The 20,097-nt window shown below is 39.9% G+C and overlaps 1 protein-coding gene and 1 long non-coding RNA gene across 2 annotated transcripts in view; one reads left to right on the top strand and one right to left on the bottom strand.

The window, feature by feature from the left end:
* GUCY1B1 (guanylate cyclase 1 soluble subunit beta 1) overlaps positions 1 to 20,097 on the bottom strand; it is a 47,451-nt gene that overhangs the window by 23,070 nt on the left and 4,284 nt on the right. Inside the window, exons 3-4 of the mRNA XM_033421569.2 lie at positions 10,633 to 10,733; positions 8,988 to 9,106 (exon numbers count right to left, since the gene is read on the bottom strand). Coding sequence (XP_033277460.1) covers positions 8,988 to 9,106; positions 10,633 to 10,733 — 220 coding nt within the window. The remainder of the gene's footprint in view (positions 1 to 8,987; positions 9,107 to 10,632; positions 10,734 to 20,097) is intronic.
* Positions 792 to 12,521, top strand: LOC125964214 (uncharacterized). Its single transcript, XR_007476974.1, has 5 exons — positions 792 to 860; positions 6,105 to 6,216; positions 9,227 to 9,307; positions 10,738 to 10,848; positions 12,291 to 12,521. It is a non-coding gene; the product is annotated as an uncharacterized LOC125964214 (long non-coding RNA).

Raw genomic sequence — 20,097 nt, 5'->3', positions numbered from 1 at the left:
GTAACTGGAAATATGTAGGTTTTTTTTTTCAATTTCTTTTCTATAAAATGTTCACATACAGTACATCTTAAGTCAATATGCCTAGATTACTTTCACACTCATCTGTTTTCATCTTGTGTCATATTATATGAGCACATTTCTATACGCAGATAAGCAGATGGCAGGAGGCGGTACCGATGGTACCATTCACCTTCTCTGCATCACTGATGCTAAAGAAAGCGAGAGATGGGCCAGGAGTCACACAGGGACATGCACTGCTCCCTAAATGTGGGGACATTTTAATTTAAATAATTCAATCAAATAATGCCATTTTAATTTAATATCTGCCTTAAAGGTATTGTTAATACTAAAGTATTAATAATAAAATGTTGCTTAAATTTATCAATTCAAAGCAAGTGGGAAATCAAGACACATGAGGTCATGTCAATCTTTTAATAAGTCTCTGTGGTAACCAACTCTCCAGGGATTGACTGTTTTGTTGAGTTTGCTATTAATTAGACAACTAAAGTGCTTTCCTGGAGCATAAAAGATTTAACACCACTTAATGTAATATTGATTTTCTTTAGGTAGTATCTAACCATAAAAAGTACTCCTGGGATTTCTTTAGTTACAGCTTCCCTTACTGGGTCTTACTCTCTCAAAATTGAAGTGATTACCACTGCCTATTATGAGAAATGGAATTCATGATTATATATTAAATTATTTTCAACTGAGTACATCTGTACTGCTAAAAATGTACTTTCTTCACAGACTTCACAGATAATTGTTTGCAGGAACCTCAAAGGCCACAACAAAGATACTCAAAATAGCCAAGAGAAAAACCTTGTCTGTCTACATTTTATAACACCATCTATACAAAGGTAATTATTCGTCCACATGGTTGTAGCAATATATTTTGGAAAACAAGAGTTTCAATTAAAACTGGTTTTGTTTTATTTCTAAATATACCCATGGAGGTGGCTATACAAAGAAAAGAGCTGAATGGCTAGTTACAAAGAAGTACACAAATAAGAGAAAGAAAAAAATATAAACGCATGTATTTCTGCACAAGTAGATTCCCAGGAAACAGTAAAGCAAACCTCAAATACGCTTTCACGTCATTCTCCTTAGCTTTATGACACTAGGAAACAGGAAAGGAACAGAGAGCAGGTTCATTCATCTATTTTGCCTCAAGATGCCAAAAGGCTGGTCTGAGGTTTCCATTTCATTTCTCTGAATGTCCTGGTATCACTTTACTGCTTTTTCTACAAGCAAGATGAATGTACTGTTTCTCAGGAATTCTGCTACTTATAAGTCCTCCAGCCTTTATCATTTACAGAAGAAAAAACTAGTGCTGGCGTCCTGGGATTTAGTACACCCCACAGATTTAGGACCAAAAGAGAATTTATTAATCCTCTGAGAAATATTACTTTGAAGTTCCATATTTTTAAAGATCTTGGAATGCTTCAAAATAAATGCAGAATTTCTCTTTGTACTATGCATGGCACAAATAAGCTTGTACATACTTACAGAGGCAAAGTTTTCCGGGAATTAACGACCTCATTCCCGTTTCCAGGGCATCTAATTAAAAATTCCTAAATGATGCACATAAATGGGTGTAGTAAGACCCTGCCTTGAAAGTGTTGAGAGAGAGAGAGAGAGAGAGAGAGAGAGAGAGAGAGAGATTTTTCAGCATTCAAGAACCCTTATTCTAGGGAGGTCCCTGGCGGCCTGGTGGTTAGGATTCCGGGCTTTCACTGCCGTGGCCTGGGTTCAGTCCGTGGTCGGGGAGCTGAGACCCCGCAAACACAGAGCCAGAGTAGCATGGCCAAAAAAATCAATTAACTAATTAAAAGAAAAAAAGAACCCTTATTCTAGGGGATGGGGAGAAGGGAGCTGTCTGTGTTACTTGAGAGCATTACTGCAGTCTAGAGCTGGAAAGAATCTTAAAACTCAGTCACTGCAAACCTCCCTGTTTTTAAGGAAAGAGGATGAGGGACAGCATTTCCTTTCTTTCTATTCCTCACACTTCTGAAAAGCAAGACCAACATCAATACTTACTTGTGAGACTCGTGCAATTTGAAAAGCGTTTTAAGTTTCAGAAGCAAGATGTTATGTTAGAATCTGAATGTGAAAAACAGAAACGAGCAAGACGCAGATGAAGCGGAAAAGTCACCCCACATACCGGGAAGCAGCAGGTCCGGGCGTGAGTAGCGGAAAAGTCACCCCTATATACCGGGAAGCAGCAGGTCCGGGCGTGAGTAGCACGAGCTCACAGCAAGTAAGGGGCAACGTTTAATGATACTTTTGTGCCTTTTCTACTTAAAGCTGCTCCTTGAGAAACAGCCTTCCAACCGAAAAGCTACAGGGAATCTTTTTTAAAAGAAATAATGTAAGGCCTTATTTAAAAAGAAACTGTACCAGAGTCACTAAAAATATTTAAATGGTGATATTTTTAAAACTACTTATAGTTATCATTACCATCCTCTCGAGAGAAAATTTAATTTAAAAAAAAAGGCAAAGAGTCATAGAATTACCTGTGTAAGCTATTTCACTTATTATAATACTGCCTTTAAATTCATGTTTAAAAAAATCTCGTTCATATACAACTTCTGACAATCAATATCTTGTAAAATTGTGAAAATATATACGAGTTATTCAAAGAAAAAGTTCTTAGAATTCTAAAATATTATCTTCCTTCAAGAGTTCTAGCATGTCAACTTTAAAATTGCAGATGCCAACTAAGGGATGTCACTCCTCACCTGGTTCTACAAGAATTTAGTCATTGAGCCCCTGCAGTTGCTGACCTTCAATACACCCAGGATAGAATTCAGAGTGAAGATCAGGGATGAAAAAAATGTTAGCACAGGCCCTCAGGTAGTTAGGAAATTCTGATGAGCCTGGATTCTTGCATCTTCCGCCAGTCAGAAAAGCACTAAAGCCATTAACTAAGATCCCTGCTCCTGGTGGCCAGCAGACACCTGGTACCGAGACGTGCGCCTGACTGCACATATCCCTTCACCAACACCACATACACACTGACCTGCCCCTTCCATCTGTGCCACAGTTTCTCAGAGTCACCCGAGAGGCTGTGTCCCTGGCTACAGTCCTCAGCAAGACACCGAATCAACTCATGGCTCTCACATGAGTTGTGCGTTTTTTTTTTTTCAGGTAGACACAGGTTATAGAAATTGGTGTTTGGGATTTTGAGAAAAGCTCTTCTTGAAATTCAGAAGTTAAAAATAAAATGAATGGTGCATTTTTTTCTAAGAAACATTATAAATAATTTAGGGAAATATTAGAATTTCACAGCTGTTCAGGAAAAATCCCATTTCCCGAAATAACACTTCGCACAAACATTTAAGACTTGCAGATCAGCCATCAACCCCAGATTGCTCCTGGCGGGCTGGCCAAATTACAGTGTAGTCCTTTAGAAGCCAAACCCTGGAGCCGACACAGATTGAAGAAGACCCCGTTGCAGGCTGAACAAAGGCCCTGGCAGAAGACTCTTAGGTCTATGAACTGGGAAAGTAAGTGAAAACGCCACCAAACCCAAAGTAGTGGAAGAAGCCAGTGTTTCCAGTGAATGATGACAGAATATTTGTTTGCTTATTCCACTGAGATTCCTATGCATGTTTAAGCAGGCTCATAATTTAAATCCCGACTGGTCTCTAAGATTGCAAATTGCTCCTTTATTTTTCAATAGTCAGCTTCCCACGCTCATTTAGGTTTCATTTTACCTCTGTAAAATTATTGGGGAAGTAAAAAATATATAACATAATAAATAACAAGACACCACTGGAAATGAATCAGTAGCCCTGCTGTGGACTGACTTGGGTTCCAGACCCAGAGGTTGTATACCATCTTATCTCTTCAAACATGGACAACTCAAAGCTCTACTCATCCATCCGTAAATACAGGTACACATGTACACACACACACTAACACAGACACAAAACATAAAAGGAAAAACCACACACAGAGCGCTGTCCCAATTGTCCACCGCTGCATATCAAAGCACCCCAAACTTACTGGCTTAACACGCTAACATTATTTCTCATGGTTTTGTGGGCTGTCTGGACTCAGGTGGGAAGTCCTCTCGGGTTGGAGTGAGACAGAGGCTGGGACGGACTCGTCGTAACAGCTGAGAGCGCAGCCAGCAGCGCTGTCCGAGGGCCTGCACAGGCCCCTCCTGTGGCTTGGGCGTCTCGTGTCACGGGCTGGGTTCCTACAGGGAACCTCCCAAGAGCAAATGCTCCCAGATACTCAGATGGGAACTTCAGGAGTTCTTATGAACTAGCCTAGGAAGTATCAGAATGTTACTTCTGCCATATTCTACTGGCCAAATCATCACTAAAGCCAACCCAGATCCAGGGGAAGGGGACTCCACCCTCTCATGGGGGAGAGGCACAGCCACACTGCAGCAGAGCGTGTGAGATGGGAGACATCAGTGTGGCTAGCTGGGTAAAGACAATCTGCAGTAATGCAACAGGGCATCCGAAAGTAAAGGGGAGCATAGCTTAGGCTGGGAATACCATCAGACTGGACATTCCTCACCAGCTGTATGTTTCAAGTCCCTTCAAGTCCTATCTGTTCTCTGCATTCTTTTAATCAATACACTAGAAGCTTCAGATAGAAATTTACTGCAGCAGCAGCATGAAACCACACTTTATTCCTAAGTTAAGAATAAGAAAGTGGCAGAATAGGGAAAAAATTCTTGCTGAAATATAGTCTTACCTTTAAGACAATAAATCCAGATAAAATGTGTAAAATCCAAAAATCTAAATCAAAATGTCTTCCTATTCTTGTTTATCTTTTTTTTTCTCTTTTTATTATTTTATTTTATTTTATTGGCCATGCCACATGTGGGATCTTAGTTCCCTGACCAGGGATCGAACCCCCTGTACCCCCGGCATTGGGAGCACAGAGTCTTAACCACTAGACCGCCAGGGAAGTCCCTTGTTTAACTCTTTTTGATAAATCATGTTTTCGGTTGCTAAATCAGCAAAAGGATAATAATTAATTGCAAGGACTATCTACTTTTATCAATAGTCCACAAACTGATGGTTTCATAGGACATTTAACAAAAATCAATTCCAAATTGTGTGATGTCTTTGGAAGAATAATGTTTCTAAAAAGTTTCCTCTAAAACCTATATTTTATTACATTATCCATTTCAGATGTGTAGCTCTTTTCGTGAAAGTCTTGAGGTAGACTAAAAATAGGCATGATGTAAAAATTCTTAAAATGACTTTGAAAATGCAAGGGAGAGTGTGTAAGCAGAGCCGGGAATTTGCTATTGGCAGCAAAGCCTTTCAAAGGAGAACTGTCCATTATTCAAGCTGGTAAATTGTTAAATTGTTTAAGTTCACTAATCAAAGGAAATGACAAAATCCATGAGAGAAACAAACATTTTTCCGGAACTAAACTACAGATACTATCTATACAGCGTCTCCTTGAGTATACAATGTGCATAAAGGAACAGAGGTATTATCTGGACAATACAGCCTGGGCCAAATAAAAAGTATACACATAGAACTCAGAATTAACTAATTCTACCATTTGAAGACTCTTTATTGATTGCCTGTTATACACTGTGCCTGGTACTCAGAAAACTTAAAAATTATTTCAAGAAAAGCAAAAATATGTATATTTAATAGGGAGTTGCTGTTAATAATGTATCCCACTGAGAGGCCGGGAGAGACACCCCCCAAGGAAGCCCTCCTCAGAAGGATGGGAGTGGATGAAGGAGCCCAGCCTGACGCATGGCCAGTGGTCTCCCATGGTACAATCTCAGTAGCTATTTTCTTGTTGCCTGAGAGCCTCAGATGGAAATATTAGAACAAACATTTTAAAAGTTTCAATAGATACAAGTAATGTCACTTGTATGTTAATGAATAAACAGTAATATGCCACGCCTGCATGAAGAAGAAATTGGTCTAGAGTGTGTCTATTCGTCTATATTTCAATCTATAATCAATCTCTAAACAAAGTTATATAGCCTCACTCAAAATGGGTTATTATTATTCTTAATAAAAAATTAATCTTGAGCTATTGGGGTATTTGCTTCCTATTTTTGTATAAACATCAAATATTCATTTTAAAAAATGTTCTTTCATTCCCAGATAAAGTCTGTGATGATACCATCATTAAGAGACTATACACGACCTCTGGCCTCATGGCATTTACATTCCAGCCCCAAACAGGAAATGATCTACGGTGCGAGACCTCCTATGGGTGAGGAAATAGATGTACTGTGAAAACATGAGAAATGTCAGCTCCCTGATTCAAACAGGGTAGAGCCAGGAGAGAGGAGGGGAGCCTTCCTGGAAGAAGTAATTTGACCAGCAGGATGACGAGGACAGGTCCAGCTGAAAAGGACCAGGAACAGTGTTGCAGACAAAGGGAAGAGCAGGTGCAAAAGCTCAGAGGACAGAGAGAGCAAGTTTAAAAAAAAAAAAAAACCGTTCTGGAAGAAGTCCTGTTTGGCTGGGCTGGGGGGAGCTTAAGAGGAGAGATAGATGGGGATGTGAGTAGTTTCAATTATTTCAATTGCTTTTTACATTTCCAATGAGCAATTGGGAATCACTGAAGGGTTTAAGCAAGTAACTGATGGGAGGAGATTTATGTGCATTTCAGAAAAGTCACTAGTTATAGAATGGAGAGGAGATGGAGGGGTCACATGCAGAGAGATGGGGAAACCGATCCGTCACTGTATATAATGGTAGACTGTCCCACGGAAGGGTAGGGAAATGAAGAAAAGTGGTAGGATTCTGAAAATTCAGTACTTACGACATAGAGTCTAAGGATTTAGTGACTGTGTAAAGTCAGGTGGTGAAGGACAAAAATAATCTTTTAACTATCCTTAGAATAAAGCCCAGTTTATCTAACTCTTTAAAGTCTACCGTGAAGAATGTTTTATTATTTTATGTAATGAAGAACGTCAATTTTTAAATGCAAGCTAGGATCTTAAAACAATTTAAGAAAATCAGTTGCTTTATTTCATAGTCAGTTTTACAGAAAAACGGTCCATTTAATTTGTTTGTAATTAGCCTACTCATAACACAAATATCTACTTTTAAGAAAAGCAGTATGTTAATGTAGCCAATTTGCCATTAAGATATTAATTTCAAAACCAGGAAAAAAAACAATTCAATCAAAAATAGACAATACCGATGAAAACTTTACAGTATTCTAACTTTCCAGTTTCCTCATTGTTCACACTGGCACTGAAAGAAAAAAATAAAATAAAGTTGTGTGTAATTTAAAGGTATATTAACTAAAACTGCCTATTGACTTTGAGGAAAAGAGACTCAGGACTATTTAAAATAATGCTGCCCAGGGAAAATAAAAGGCATTAACAGCCATTAAGGCAAGTCACAAATATTAGTCTTCAGGTCATGTTAAATTTTCTAGTGGCCATGTTTAGAAAAGGAAAAAGAGCCGCGTGAAATAAACGTCAATGATACATTTTCATATAGCTCAGCGTTTCCAAACTTTTGCCATTTCACCATGTAATCGACATAAACTAGGTACGAGCTATTTGCATTCTTTTCGAAGCCTGGTGTGTTTTACCCAGAGCACGTTTCACAGGCTGAGCGTTCACGTGGAGACCATCCTGCCGGGCAGGGCAGCTCTAGAACAGGAGAAACCTCCGGAGCTGCCCATCCTCTGCTGTCCCACTACACACCTAGCAGTCGGTCACAATGAGTAAGGGGTAAAAAAAAAAAAAAAAAAAGTAAACCATTTGTTGACACAGATGTGGCCACTGACAATGTTAAAATTAAGGGAGAGGAACTGCAACTGAAACTTAGCTGAGGTGACAGTCAACAGAAGTATTAAAAATGGAAATGTATTCAAAACCCCCAAATCCCAAACTACTTGTACATCTCAAACTTTAATCCATGTAAAGTAATCCATTTAGATACAACCTGTTAAAGGTTAATTTAAGTATCTCCTGGCAGCTACTTCGTTTGGAAGTGGCAGCTTTTTCGGACACCAGTAGTTTCGTAAATCCATGGCAGGGACCACAAACCAGTTTCCATCTTGATTTAAGGCTGTTTTTAGTTTATAAGGAAAATGTCACTATGTAAACCACCAACATTTTGATTAAACACTACAGTTCTTATTTTGGCTGTTAAATCAGTAATGCAGCCGGATTGCAAGCAGTTTACATTCCCCCCAAACTGGGCTCCGGTTCAGCTAGTATTGCATTGACATCATTTTCCAGCAAGACCTGGCTGCTTTCAGCGGCCAGTTTAGAAACATCCTTTACAAACAACCACATAACATTCAATGTTAACACATTTCAAGAAGAGGGTCTCACAAATGCCTGTGCTTAAAATAGGGCAGTCAATCCCAAAATAGTCTCCCACCTAATGTGTCATTTGCTAGTATAATAAAAAAATAATAATAATAAGGTAATTTTAACAAGAAGACAAAGGTCTTTGACGTCATTATTTACCTTTGACTTCACCTGAGACTGACTTTGGACCATTTCCTATTTTCCTCTCCAGAGTAGATTGACTAATATGTAACCGGCAGCAATGATTCTCAAACTTGTTTTGGTGGCAGGCACTTTCTCCGAAACAGCGAGCTTCAGGTAGAACATCACAGATACTGATACACTCTTTAATTACGCTATGCAAACTCGGAGTGACTTGCAAGTAGAAAGTAAGCCCACGTTATATACATAAAACCACAGCTACTAGCACAAAGAACTATTTTTAAAAAGGCAGCTGCAAAGATCACAACATGTTGAGTCTTTCAGAGACCACTACTTTACAACTTGAGCATTCAGCATCAGTACCAAAAATTAAAGGAAAAATGCTAAAATGTATTCAAGACCATCCAATAATTATTATTTTACATGAATTAGGAAAAATGTCACTATGATTCCATTTCAGCAGTTAGACACTCATCCAGCTGGCTGAATAAAAGGATTCTAGAGACTACATTGGAAAATCAAAACCTCAGAACTTTTAGCACCAGGACCTCAAACTGCTCACCTGCAGAAATTCTCTGACATTAGATCCCAGCACACGCAGGATTGTGTCATAACCAGATTCTTGACAAAAGACGAAAAACATCTTCCCAAACATTTGGAGGATTTCTCCAGCATTGAGATCTAGTTTATAGATTTGAGAGGAAACAGAAAGAAAATATATTAGAGACGGAAAATTGTTAGTGGGAGGAATGAAGACAAGTGCATAATAAAAAATGTTAAATATTCTCAATTTCTGTGCAGAGTGAACAGATCACAGGAAAAACATCTGGCCAGGAAAATACAATGAAATCTGAGAAGACAGCATATTGACGTGTTAACAGGGTAAGTCTGTACTTACAGCAAAGCAGTTTCTCAGCTTGCATGACAAAATTTTGAGCTTTTTAAACTTATACTTAAGGTATAACCTACTTTTTCCAAAAAAATACAGAAGGATCTTGAAAATCATCAAGAATGCACATGATAATACTGTGGTGCAAAATTATTTTTCTTTATATAAATATCCATATTTAATAACTCGGTTGCATACAGTATGTACCCTAAGACCCTGTGTTTTTCTTAATATTCAATTAGCAATATTTCCTAAAATTTTAAATTTTTTCTTAATATCAATTTTAATCACTATTTTATCTAACACAGATATGCAACAATTTATTTCACCAATGCCTGCTTGTTCAAAATTAGGCTTTTCCAATTTTTGATAATGTAAGTAACTCTGAAATGAAAACACCCATAAATCTTAATGTTAATAAATCTAATCATTTCTTTAAGAAAAATTTCTAAAGGATTTGAACATTTTTTAAAAGATTTTGACTGATGACGCAAAATTATTCTCGGAAAAAACTCTTATCTTACCAACAGATTTTAAATGTGCACCATTTCCTCTTTAACTCTACCCTTGACTACACTAGATATTTTTTTTAATTGCCAAATTTGTATAAAAATTATTTCACATTTGTGTCAATTCTGATTACCAATAAGGCAAGATATTTTTCTTCTTATTATTAACAATTTACCATACTTTTGTTTTGGGTAATTCTTGTATCCTGCAAAAGGTAGCACTTGCTCTTCTAGCTGTATTTGACAAAGCCAAAAACCATCCATCTAGTCTATCCAACCTGTAGCCTAGCTGTAAATTAAGTGCCACGAGGATGCGAGATACTACTCTGAGAACAACATTTTTCCCATGAAGTTTTTTTTTTGGACTTTGCCTTCCTTGCATGAGTTTTGCCTGATGCAGACCTCAGTTTCTTGTTTCTTTTACCAATACCCAACAAAACCTGTGATTACAACAGAGATTTGGAGATAATATTTTCTTTATTCTACACTTTTGAAATTACTGTGCTGTTGACATGGCAACATTAAATTATCATATTATTAACTTATTACATTAAGTATCAATACTTTTTTTCCTTCCTCAACACATGGCTTTTTGTGGGGAGGGGCAGAGAGCTCCTCTCTTCTCTAAAGAGTCTGTAAAAAGAGCAGTGGGACTCAGTGTGGCCTGAGGCTAACATTACACGTGACTGGGCCCCAGTGGGGCTGGGCAGCACGCGTCCTGCGCAGCTCACACCGCGACCTTGGGCCACGCATGCCTTTGGACGTCTACGGTGGCTTTAACCAAAGAAGGAGAGTCACATTTAACTTACTGAGGACTTTGCTTGCGGCAGCAACCAGATCATATGTTTTAGAATCTTCGTATATTATTCGGACAAGAAACTGCCCTTCTTCATCTAACTGTGCCTCTCTTCTAGAAAACAAAAAGAAGACAGACAAATAAAAGAACAGCTACAATGATCATATAAGAAATGGCTGCATATCTGGAACAGAATTTACTTTTGGCAATCTGGTTAAATCAGTGACAGGTACCTAAAAGTCTAGTGATTGCAAAGATCTTACTTCACATCCCCCCTCCCCAAATTAAAAATGATATATTTAAGTATGTTTTAACAAGATTAACATTTGTATAGTACTCTAATGCCCAATACCATGCCTGATATTAAATATGATCACGAAATAACTTTTGGTGAAATTAATAGACAGCAAATATGTGTTGAGTCCCTCTATGTGCCAGGCACAGTTAGAGGCACTAGGGATAGAGCCTTTAGTAGGAGAGAGTACCAACCTCTTGGAACAAATGTATTCTAGGAGGGGAGACAGAAGGGCATAAAACTAAGATAGAACTAAGATATACATACATACACACACACACACACACACATAATAATGGCAAGTAGTTTGGAGAAAAGTAAAACTGGGCAAGGGGGTAAGGGACTCAAGTACGACAGCCAGAAGCATCACTGAGAAGCTGGCAATGGAGTCAAGTGCGAAGCATCTCTGCAGGGAGCCCTGAGCAGCCTGGGAGCCCCGGACGGGGGAAGAGTAGGTGAGAGCGCTGGCAGGGGCAGCCCAGGGCCTTGGAGGAGGAGCAGAAGCTTCAGTGAGGGGACGGATCCTAGGGCTGCACTGAGCATGGATGGAAGGCATATAGGACGGAGCAAGGTCACAGCAAGGTCAGAGCAAGGACAAAGAGAGGACACAGCAAGGTCACAGCAATGACAGAGCAACATCAGAGCAAGGACAAAGACAGAAAGGTCATAACAAGGTCACAGCAAGGACAGAGCAACATCAGAGCAAGGACAAAGAGAGGACACAGCAAAGGCATAGCAAGGACAGAGCAAGGTCAGAGCAATGCCACAGCAAGGACAGAGCAAGGTCACAGCAAGGACAAAGCAAGATCACAGCAAGGACAAAGAGAGGACACAGCAAGGACAGAGCAATGTCACAGCAAGGTCAGAGCAAAGACAGAAAGGTCAGAGCAAGGACAGAGCAAGGCCACAGCAAGGATACCAGGTTAGAGGCCACCGAGACATTCAGGCGAGAAAGGCCCGTGACCTGAGTCGGGGTGAAAGCAGTGGAGGGAGGGAAGTGGCCCAGATCCTGGTGTACAAGAAGGTTCCACGTGGCTCGCCGATGAAACGGACGCAGGACGTGAGAGAAGGGAAGGACACAAGGATGACACTGAGGTTTTGTCCGGAGCAGCCGGAAGGATGTTGCCACCAGAGGCTGAACTGGGACAGACGGCTGGCTGTGGACCAAGGGGTAAGGCACGGAGCTCTGTATTAAACACGTGTAGTTTGAGGTGCCCGGTGGACAGGTAGCATCGCCCACCACATCCTCAGCGTGTTAAGTGCAGTAACTCAAAATACACGCAGGATTAGTGACAGGAAATCACAGTTGTCAGTTAAATAGTGGTCATGGTTATATATTCATTTTGATGGGATTTAGCTTGTTTTTCTTAAACTAGTGTCTAAGCGGGAGGAGAAATCCATCGTTCAAAACACTGCCTGCCCTGGAAGAGCGCAGCCGAGGTCCCAGACACCCCGTCCACATGAGATGCACAAAAACGGGCGGCTCGGGGAGAACGTAACTGGGTGACGTTTCACCACATCGCGGGGCGGGGGGGTGCTCCTCCGCACCGCCTGGCAGCCTCCTGCCTTCTGCCCCTCGGAAGTGGGGCTGCCACAGTGGCCGCCCGTGGCTGTGACACCAGTGTCTGCTCCAAATGGCAGCACAGCTTGGGTCCAGGGAGGATGGACATTTCTTCAAACACCCTGTGTTCTTCAGAGCAGTCCAATTATTTGCCTGCGGTTACGCGTAACAGTGCACGTGGGGGGAAGAGCATGATTTTGGTGGGCACTAAGACGCGAATTTCAGAGCCCAGGATTTCCTAGTCTAATGAACTTGGACAAATCACATAAAGCATGTGAGCATTAAAACCCCTCTCTCGGGGGAAAGAAGGATTGGGAGTTTGGGGTTAGCAGATGTAAACTATTATATACAGAATGAATAAACAACAAGGTCCTGCTGTAGAGCACAGGGAACTATATTCAATATCCTGTGATAAACCGTAATGGAAAAGAATAGGAAAAAGAATGTATGTATGTGTAGAACTGAATCTCTTTGCTGTACAGCAGAAATTAACATTGTAAATCAACTATATATACTTCAATAAAATTGTTTTCTAAAACCCTCTCTTCTACAATGGGAGAAATAATATACCCCACCTTCCACAGCTGTAGTGAGATGAAGAGGGCAAAAGTGTGTTCTAAGCCGCTGAAGCATTTTACGTATATAACTGATATGTATAACTGATGACCGCAGTGCTTGCCATGTCTAAAACCAAAGAGCTACACACAAGCTGTGAAACTCTCCCTCTGGCTGAACATACGCTGCTGTTAAGTGAAAGGAACACATCTTCAAAACTGCAAGTCTTTTTAATACCAAAAGTCAGTGAAATATTCCCAAATCATGAAAATAGAATGTAAAAACACTTACTTATCTTTTGATAAATGCTATTGTGTAACTTACACATTCTAATTTCTAACTGTATAAAAATATAAAGTATATGAAATGAAAAACATAAAACAATCCTCCAGATCCTGAGACAACCACCGCTGGTATTATATTCAGGTTGCTTAGGCTTGAAAATAATTGCGTATACAACACACACCAGATCACAATGCTTTAAAACCTCCTTTAGTGACTTAACTGTTTGACGGACATCTTTTCATGTCAATAAATATACCTTTCTATACCTTGACTACATAAAATTGCATTGGTTAGGCACATTGAAGTTTTAGTAGATATTAAATTCCTTTTATTTTTTCACAAGTCCAAACAAAATGTTGTGATGAATATCTTTGTAGCATTATTTATACGTCTATGTAAAAATTCTAGATTTAGAGTTAAATTAAATTCTAATTTATCCTAGAAGAAATTCCTAGGAAAGAAATTACTGATTTGTAGGATACGGAGAGTCTAATTTTTCTCATTTTGTCACTAACATTTTATTATGAAACAGCATTGGTCTACAGATTGGAATTTTGAAGCCTCTGATTTAGGGCCTTCTAATAAAATATAAATAAATTTTAATTAAATATATAATAAAGGACAAATTAACTCATGCTCTCACTATGCCCTATTCTTTTTCTTCCAACTGAGATCAATCAAATGACATGTTTTTGTAATGAACTCAGTTTCTCAGAAACAGTCACCAATTCATAACCGTTAAACAGAATACAAAGTTCTTTTGCACAAAATAGAGAAATGGCCATTTCCCTAGAAATCCCCTAACCATGAGTCAATGCATTCCCTCTTTTCTTTCTCTTGCTTTAATAAAATAAGCGCCCGTATCTTTTAAGCTTTACTTCCTGGAATAATCAGCCCAACATGCTCCCAGGAGGGAGGCTGAGATATAAATTAAACAGCAGTACATGAAAGGAAATAATCGTCTTCTCAAAAATCTCACACTGAATTCCAATAAATTATTCAAAATGATTAGAATTCCTTATTTACATTTGTCTTAGAAATCTTTGGGAACTCTGGGTCGCCCTTTGGGTCCTTTTCCCCCTGGGGGACGAGTCTTGCCACAAATTACTGAACACTATTATGCTCCAAGCCCTTTCTGAGCACTTTTAATAGATGAATGAACGAGACAGATGAAGATTCCTGCCTTCAAAGAGCTTTACATTTCAGCAGATGGAAACAAACAACAAGCACGTATCATTATATTCATGTATTATCATATTTATATATTATGTTTACATAATATATATGCACATTTTGTAATTTATTACGAGGTGATAAATGAAAGGAGATCAGGATAAATGGGGGAGGGGAGGGCAGCGGAGGAGGGGCAGTATGCAAGGTTAACCAGTGACCACAAGAGGCTTCCTGCTACCTCTCAGCAAAGGGTCCAGAGGCAACACTTTTACCTCTGGGACCTCGTCTCTCTGGACCCAACGCACGTCTTTCTGCAGCCCATTCTTCAGATTCTTCCCTTTTCGGGGTAAAAGCTAATTGGAGATACTGCAAACACTTACCGACGACTGGTCTGCTCCATTACACTGAACAGGAGAATTTACAGAGCCAAAGCAGCCGTACCCCAAAAATTAATCTCTGGCAATACGGCCATTGAAGCCAGTAGACATTCTGAGTGAGTGTCTCAATTCTCAACACTGCTCTTCTTCTAACTTTGAGGTAAACTTAGGTGCGTTCAGACTCTTTGCTGTCAAATGTTTCGGCCTCCAGAGAGCACAGTCGCGATAACAATAATCTGTCAGTTGTACCTGTTCTTTGAGGGAAGAAAATTTTTTCACCAGCTGCCTGAAATCACAGAGGGTGACCAACAAATGAAAGAAAGGTTGGGAAGTAAGCTACTATTCGGATTACATAAACACCGTACATAATTCAGGTAACATCCCCTTATACTTCTCTACCCCTCATTTTGTCATCCCATAACTTTCAAGGTTTTTTTTCCTCCTTAAAAGCAAAGTAAAGGATGACTCAAATATACACATACAACATTTCTAACAATATTTGATTTATTTTCTTGATATGCAGAATTCCTTTCGTGCTTAAATTATTCAAATTCAGCCATGCACACTGACCGAATTTTCCAGACTCATTCATTATTCAGAGTATATTTTTGGGGCAGCAATTTTGTTTAGAATGTTGCGTTACACAAGACAATTATATAATTCCCCGTTATTTAAATTACATGCGGTTTACATGTGAGGAAAACACAGGCTTCTCTGAGAAACATGATTGAAAATTTTCCCCAAAATGAAACACTTTGGACATGTTTTTTTTTTTTTTCCCCAATAATTTTTAGCTGACAAAAAAGACCATATCAAGCCATAGGCAAACTGGATTAAAATGTATTCAACGCTGTTCATCTATCAAATGGCAACCGATGAAACACTATCATCAAATATCTTGCTGTGTGTGTGATTACACTCTGTTGTTTCCCATTATGACCGTAACAACCCCCCGGATAAACCCAGACGACTACAGTCTCCCACTGTTCCCAAATAGTGGGACTGACCATAGTCTGTGTTACACTTTCCCTGTACACTTAACAACTGTGTTTGGTGGTTAAGCATTAGATCTTTCTACTTGGATCCCTGAAAGAGGTCAGCAGACAATAATAAATATTTAGAGAAGGTTTAGTCTTAAGTTTGCCTAGGTGAGGTGGGGTGAGGTAAAAAGGCGCTTTCCTTGACCATCAAGTAAACCCAGATGGAAAGAAGCTCAAGTGCTTTCAACCCAGGTCACAGTCTCGCCTTGCACACGCCGGAGAGGAAGGACCCCACACGCACCGCCCCGAGGATGGGCGCACTCGCCTCTCACAGGCAGAACCGCGCCACCTGGGGCCGTGCTGGTGGCAGACGAATCTAGGGAGAAGGCCTCCCACATTCGATGTCCCGAACATCTGACAGTAGTCAGTAGCTGAAGACGACGAAGGCGGGAGGACGAGGAAACGGCGAGTGGAAGAAGCGGGGACAGCGCGGGGAGAGGTTTCCACTCAGCATCCGAGCAGTTAAGCTAAGGTTGCACTTAGTGTGCCGCTTAGCGGACAGGATTTCTTGCCTCAGACAGCCAAACCCAAGCAGGCGCCACCTCTCCCAAGAGGTGCACCTCTTCCTGCACCTGGAAACAAAACCAGAAATAACTCCTCTATATATGTGTGGCCCTACGAAGTATTTTAAAATTGAGTCTGTATACGTGAAAAAAATGTTCCCAGTAGCAGTTCATTTCCTACTTACTTTTAGAGGTGGCTATTCGTTGGAATTTAAACTGATCATTTATTTACACAAATTACCTTTCCCCAAAAGGGTCGCAGCTATTTTTATTATGGTGGGGGTTTTATGGTTTCGTTTTTTAATCACTGGTGCCTAACCCAGATACCTGGATTAGAGCATGCACTCTGTGAATGTGTGCATGTTTGAAAAGAAGTGAATGAATGAATTAAATACATTTCCCTCCACGTGTTTCCAAACTCCCTACCAAAAATCAAACAATCACACGTTACCGGCAGAAGTTCAGAGTTTGTTTTCAAACTTGGGAATTTTTTAATTTAAAGTTGTCAGAAATATCCAGGCAGCATTTCTCACAACTCCATACCTACGGAGATATTCCTTATCTTCAAAATGTGAATGTACAAAACTGAATTCATATTCTGACACTGAGCTCCTGCTATTATTATACACCTTTCAAGGAAGTTTAGGATACTACAGAGACTGCTGGCTAGCAGGTAAAGAAGCTTCCCAGCGAGGTATGAAAACGGGAATTCTTAGATGGGACAGGCTGAACACAGGAGTTTCAAAATAAGGACTGGTCTCAGGCAGAAAAGATCAACACATGTCAAACGATCAACCTGACCAACGACAGCTCCCGGGGTGCAGATCCTGTAAAAACCATTATCCCAGCACATGCTGTATTGAAGACAGTACGCAGATATCGTCGTGACGATAAATCCTAGGACGGTCCATTTTAGTGAGAGGTAAGGACGTTCAAGGCTGGGTTGTGTCCATCTGGTATTAAAATTAAAACCTCCCACCACAAAACAAGGCAATTACGATGTATGACACCTGAAAATTAAAATTTTACATCCTTTATTTGGAGCGGCTGTGAAGCATTAACTACCTCTCCATTTTCAACAGCACAATCGCCAGTTCCCAAAGTCTGCATCCCCAAAGGAGAGACTAGTTTAGGGGGTTTGGAGGAGAGAGGCCTCCTGCTTGGACCCCCTTCCAGTTGGTGAAGGTCAGTCTTCTCAAGCCAGTGTCTTCACTCATCCAAGCCCTATAAACGGTGACAGTCACGTTCTCACAAGTGACACGGATTTAGACAAAGTACCACTCTGGATACATCATGGTATTTTTTTTCTGGCTGTGTCCAGCTTGCCATGAGACAGCCTCCTAAGTAAACTGCCCCAGCTCTGGAAACACAATCACAAACATTTCAAAGGAGCTCTCGGCAGCAGCTTCATCACACCAATGAGTCCCTCAGCCCTGTGTGTCCTTTACCCTGAGCACAGCGGCCCAGAGCGCTTCCAGAACTACATAAACTGCTCAGAATTTCTGAGGCTCTGATTTTCTTTAGTAGAGGTCCTGTTCCTGAATAAAACCGCCTGTAAAAACATGCCACAAGCACCTGGCAAGCACGTGAAAACAAAAACAAAGATGGTAGTAGTAACGCACATATATGTTGCCCATTTCCATGCTAAACTGTCTTTGGAAAATCGGAAAGGAGAAGCTCCTTAAGTCCTTGTTTGGGGAAAAGCACATAATATGATCATTACAAGCCTATCTGGGTCCAAATCTCTGCTCTGATGATTGACAAATGAGTGGCTTGAGGCAGGCGTTTAAAGTCTTGAAGACTCAGTTCCCTTATTTATGAAATAAGAATAGTGAACAAATCTATCTTCTATGGTGGATGTGAGGATTAGGTGAGTTAACAAGTACAAAGCTTTTAGGACCACTACTGCGGAACATATGGTAAGTGTCCAACACTTATGAGCTGTTACATTCAACACTGAAGGTCCTGGTGAGCATTCTCATCTGGTTTTTAAATTTAATTTCAGCATCACAAACGTCTACTTACAGTCTATGATACTGACTTTAAACAGCACCTTTGAGACACTTGCTAAAGGATTCAATCTTGCCCTGAATCCAACCCAATAGTGTCTTGGGGTTTATGAAATTGGTAATCCAACAGCAGTGTTCTCAATCCTTTTATTATGTCCATGTGTGAACGCTGACCCTCCCACAAAGAGACGTTATAATTTACTGCTACATCTTCTGCCTTTGTTAATATCAGAAATGCCCATCTCAACGGAGCTTGTATTTTATTAAATAGTAGTTGAAGATGTCACCATTCTGACATAATAAATCCTGGTTACAGAAAAAAAATATTGAGTGTGATGAATATACACGTGCTCTATTCTCTGGAAATTAAAAAATGAAAGATAATTCATATATATATTATAGATAGATAGATACAGAGAGAAAGAAGGCTTCTGCTAGTTATAGATGCTAGACTTTAGTGAGATAAGACAGCTGTTCATCAAATAATACTACAAATAAGTAATTATAAACTTGTGCATGTTCTATGAAGGAAAAGTACAGCTGTGGAGGTGAAAGAGGTCTTCCCTTAAGAAGTAAGATTTGTCTTGCCATCTCAAAGCTGGGAAGTATTTCCATTTGCAGGACAGAGTGAGGCATGCGGAGAGAGACCCTACTGAGCACAGGTGTCCTCCCTCCTGGACGGGAAAGGCCAGCCTGGCTGAGGAACAGACCCCCGGCCCAAGAGGGTGCTGAGAGTAAGCGGGCCGTGTGGACTGAAAGGTCCCACGTTTGGGTGATCTGAAGACTGACCACAAAGACTTTCAATAGAGGAACAAATCATTCTGCAATTTACAAGTACATCTAATCCATACATCATACACCTTAAACTTACACAATGTTATGGGCCAATTACATCTCAATAAAGCTGGAAAAAAAATTGAGGTAGAAAGGCCTTTCTTATTTCAAATGGGTATTGTGGCACTCATGTGAAATTAAAGAGGAAAGGACCTTGGAAATTTTAAACAGCTTTTATAATAAAAAGTACTGTTAATATTTTAAGACCTACTCGAGCAAGAATATAGGAAGGTATAGAAACTGAATTATATCGCCTCAGGACTAGGAAAATCTGATTAAAACATGGCGAAATGTGGTCCACTATTTGGCTTTAATTTGTTTTGACAAAATGATTAAGAGCATATGGAAGCAACCTAAGTGTCCATTAACAGAGGAATGGATAAAGAAGATACGGTAGATATACACAATGGAATATTACTCAGCCACGAAAAAGGACGGAATAATGCCATTTGCAACAACATGGATGGACCTGGCGGGCATTACACTTAGTGAAATAATTCACTACAGAAAATGAAAGACAAATACTGTATGTTACCACTTATATATGGGATCTAAAAAATGAAACAAACTAATTACTGATTTTTTAAAAGAGCATATGCTGCATCTTCAAATAACAGCACACTTACAGGGATGTGGCATGTGGATTCAATGGATTACTCTTATGTAGGCGGAGCTGGGGAAGGGACGAGCTGAAAAACTGGATCTAGAGTGAAAATCGTTAACAGCTACCATTTATTAAACAGTTATTTATCGAGAACTGTGTTGAGCGCTTTACAGGCGTCATTCAACATATGACAACCCTATGAAGTAGTTATTATCTGTTTCCTTACAGAGTTGAGTCTTGGA

The sequence above is a fragment of the Orcinus orca genome, chromosome 4, assembly GCF_937001465.1.
Source record: "Orcinus orca chromosome 4, mOrcOrc1.1, whole genome shotgun sequence".
NCBI lineage: Eukaryota > Metazoa > Chordata > Mammalia > Artiodactyla > Delphinidae > Orcinus > Orcinus orca.
Note: the sequence above shows the minus strand (reverse complement) of the source record. Positions and strands in the feature narration are given on the sequence as shown.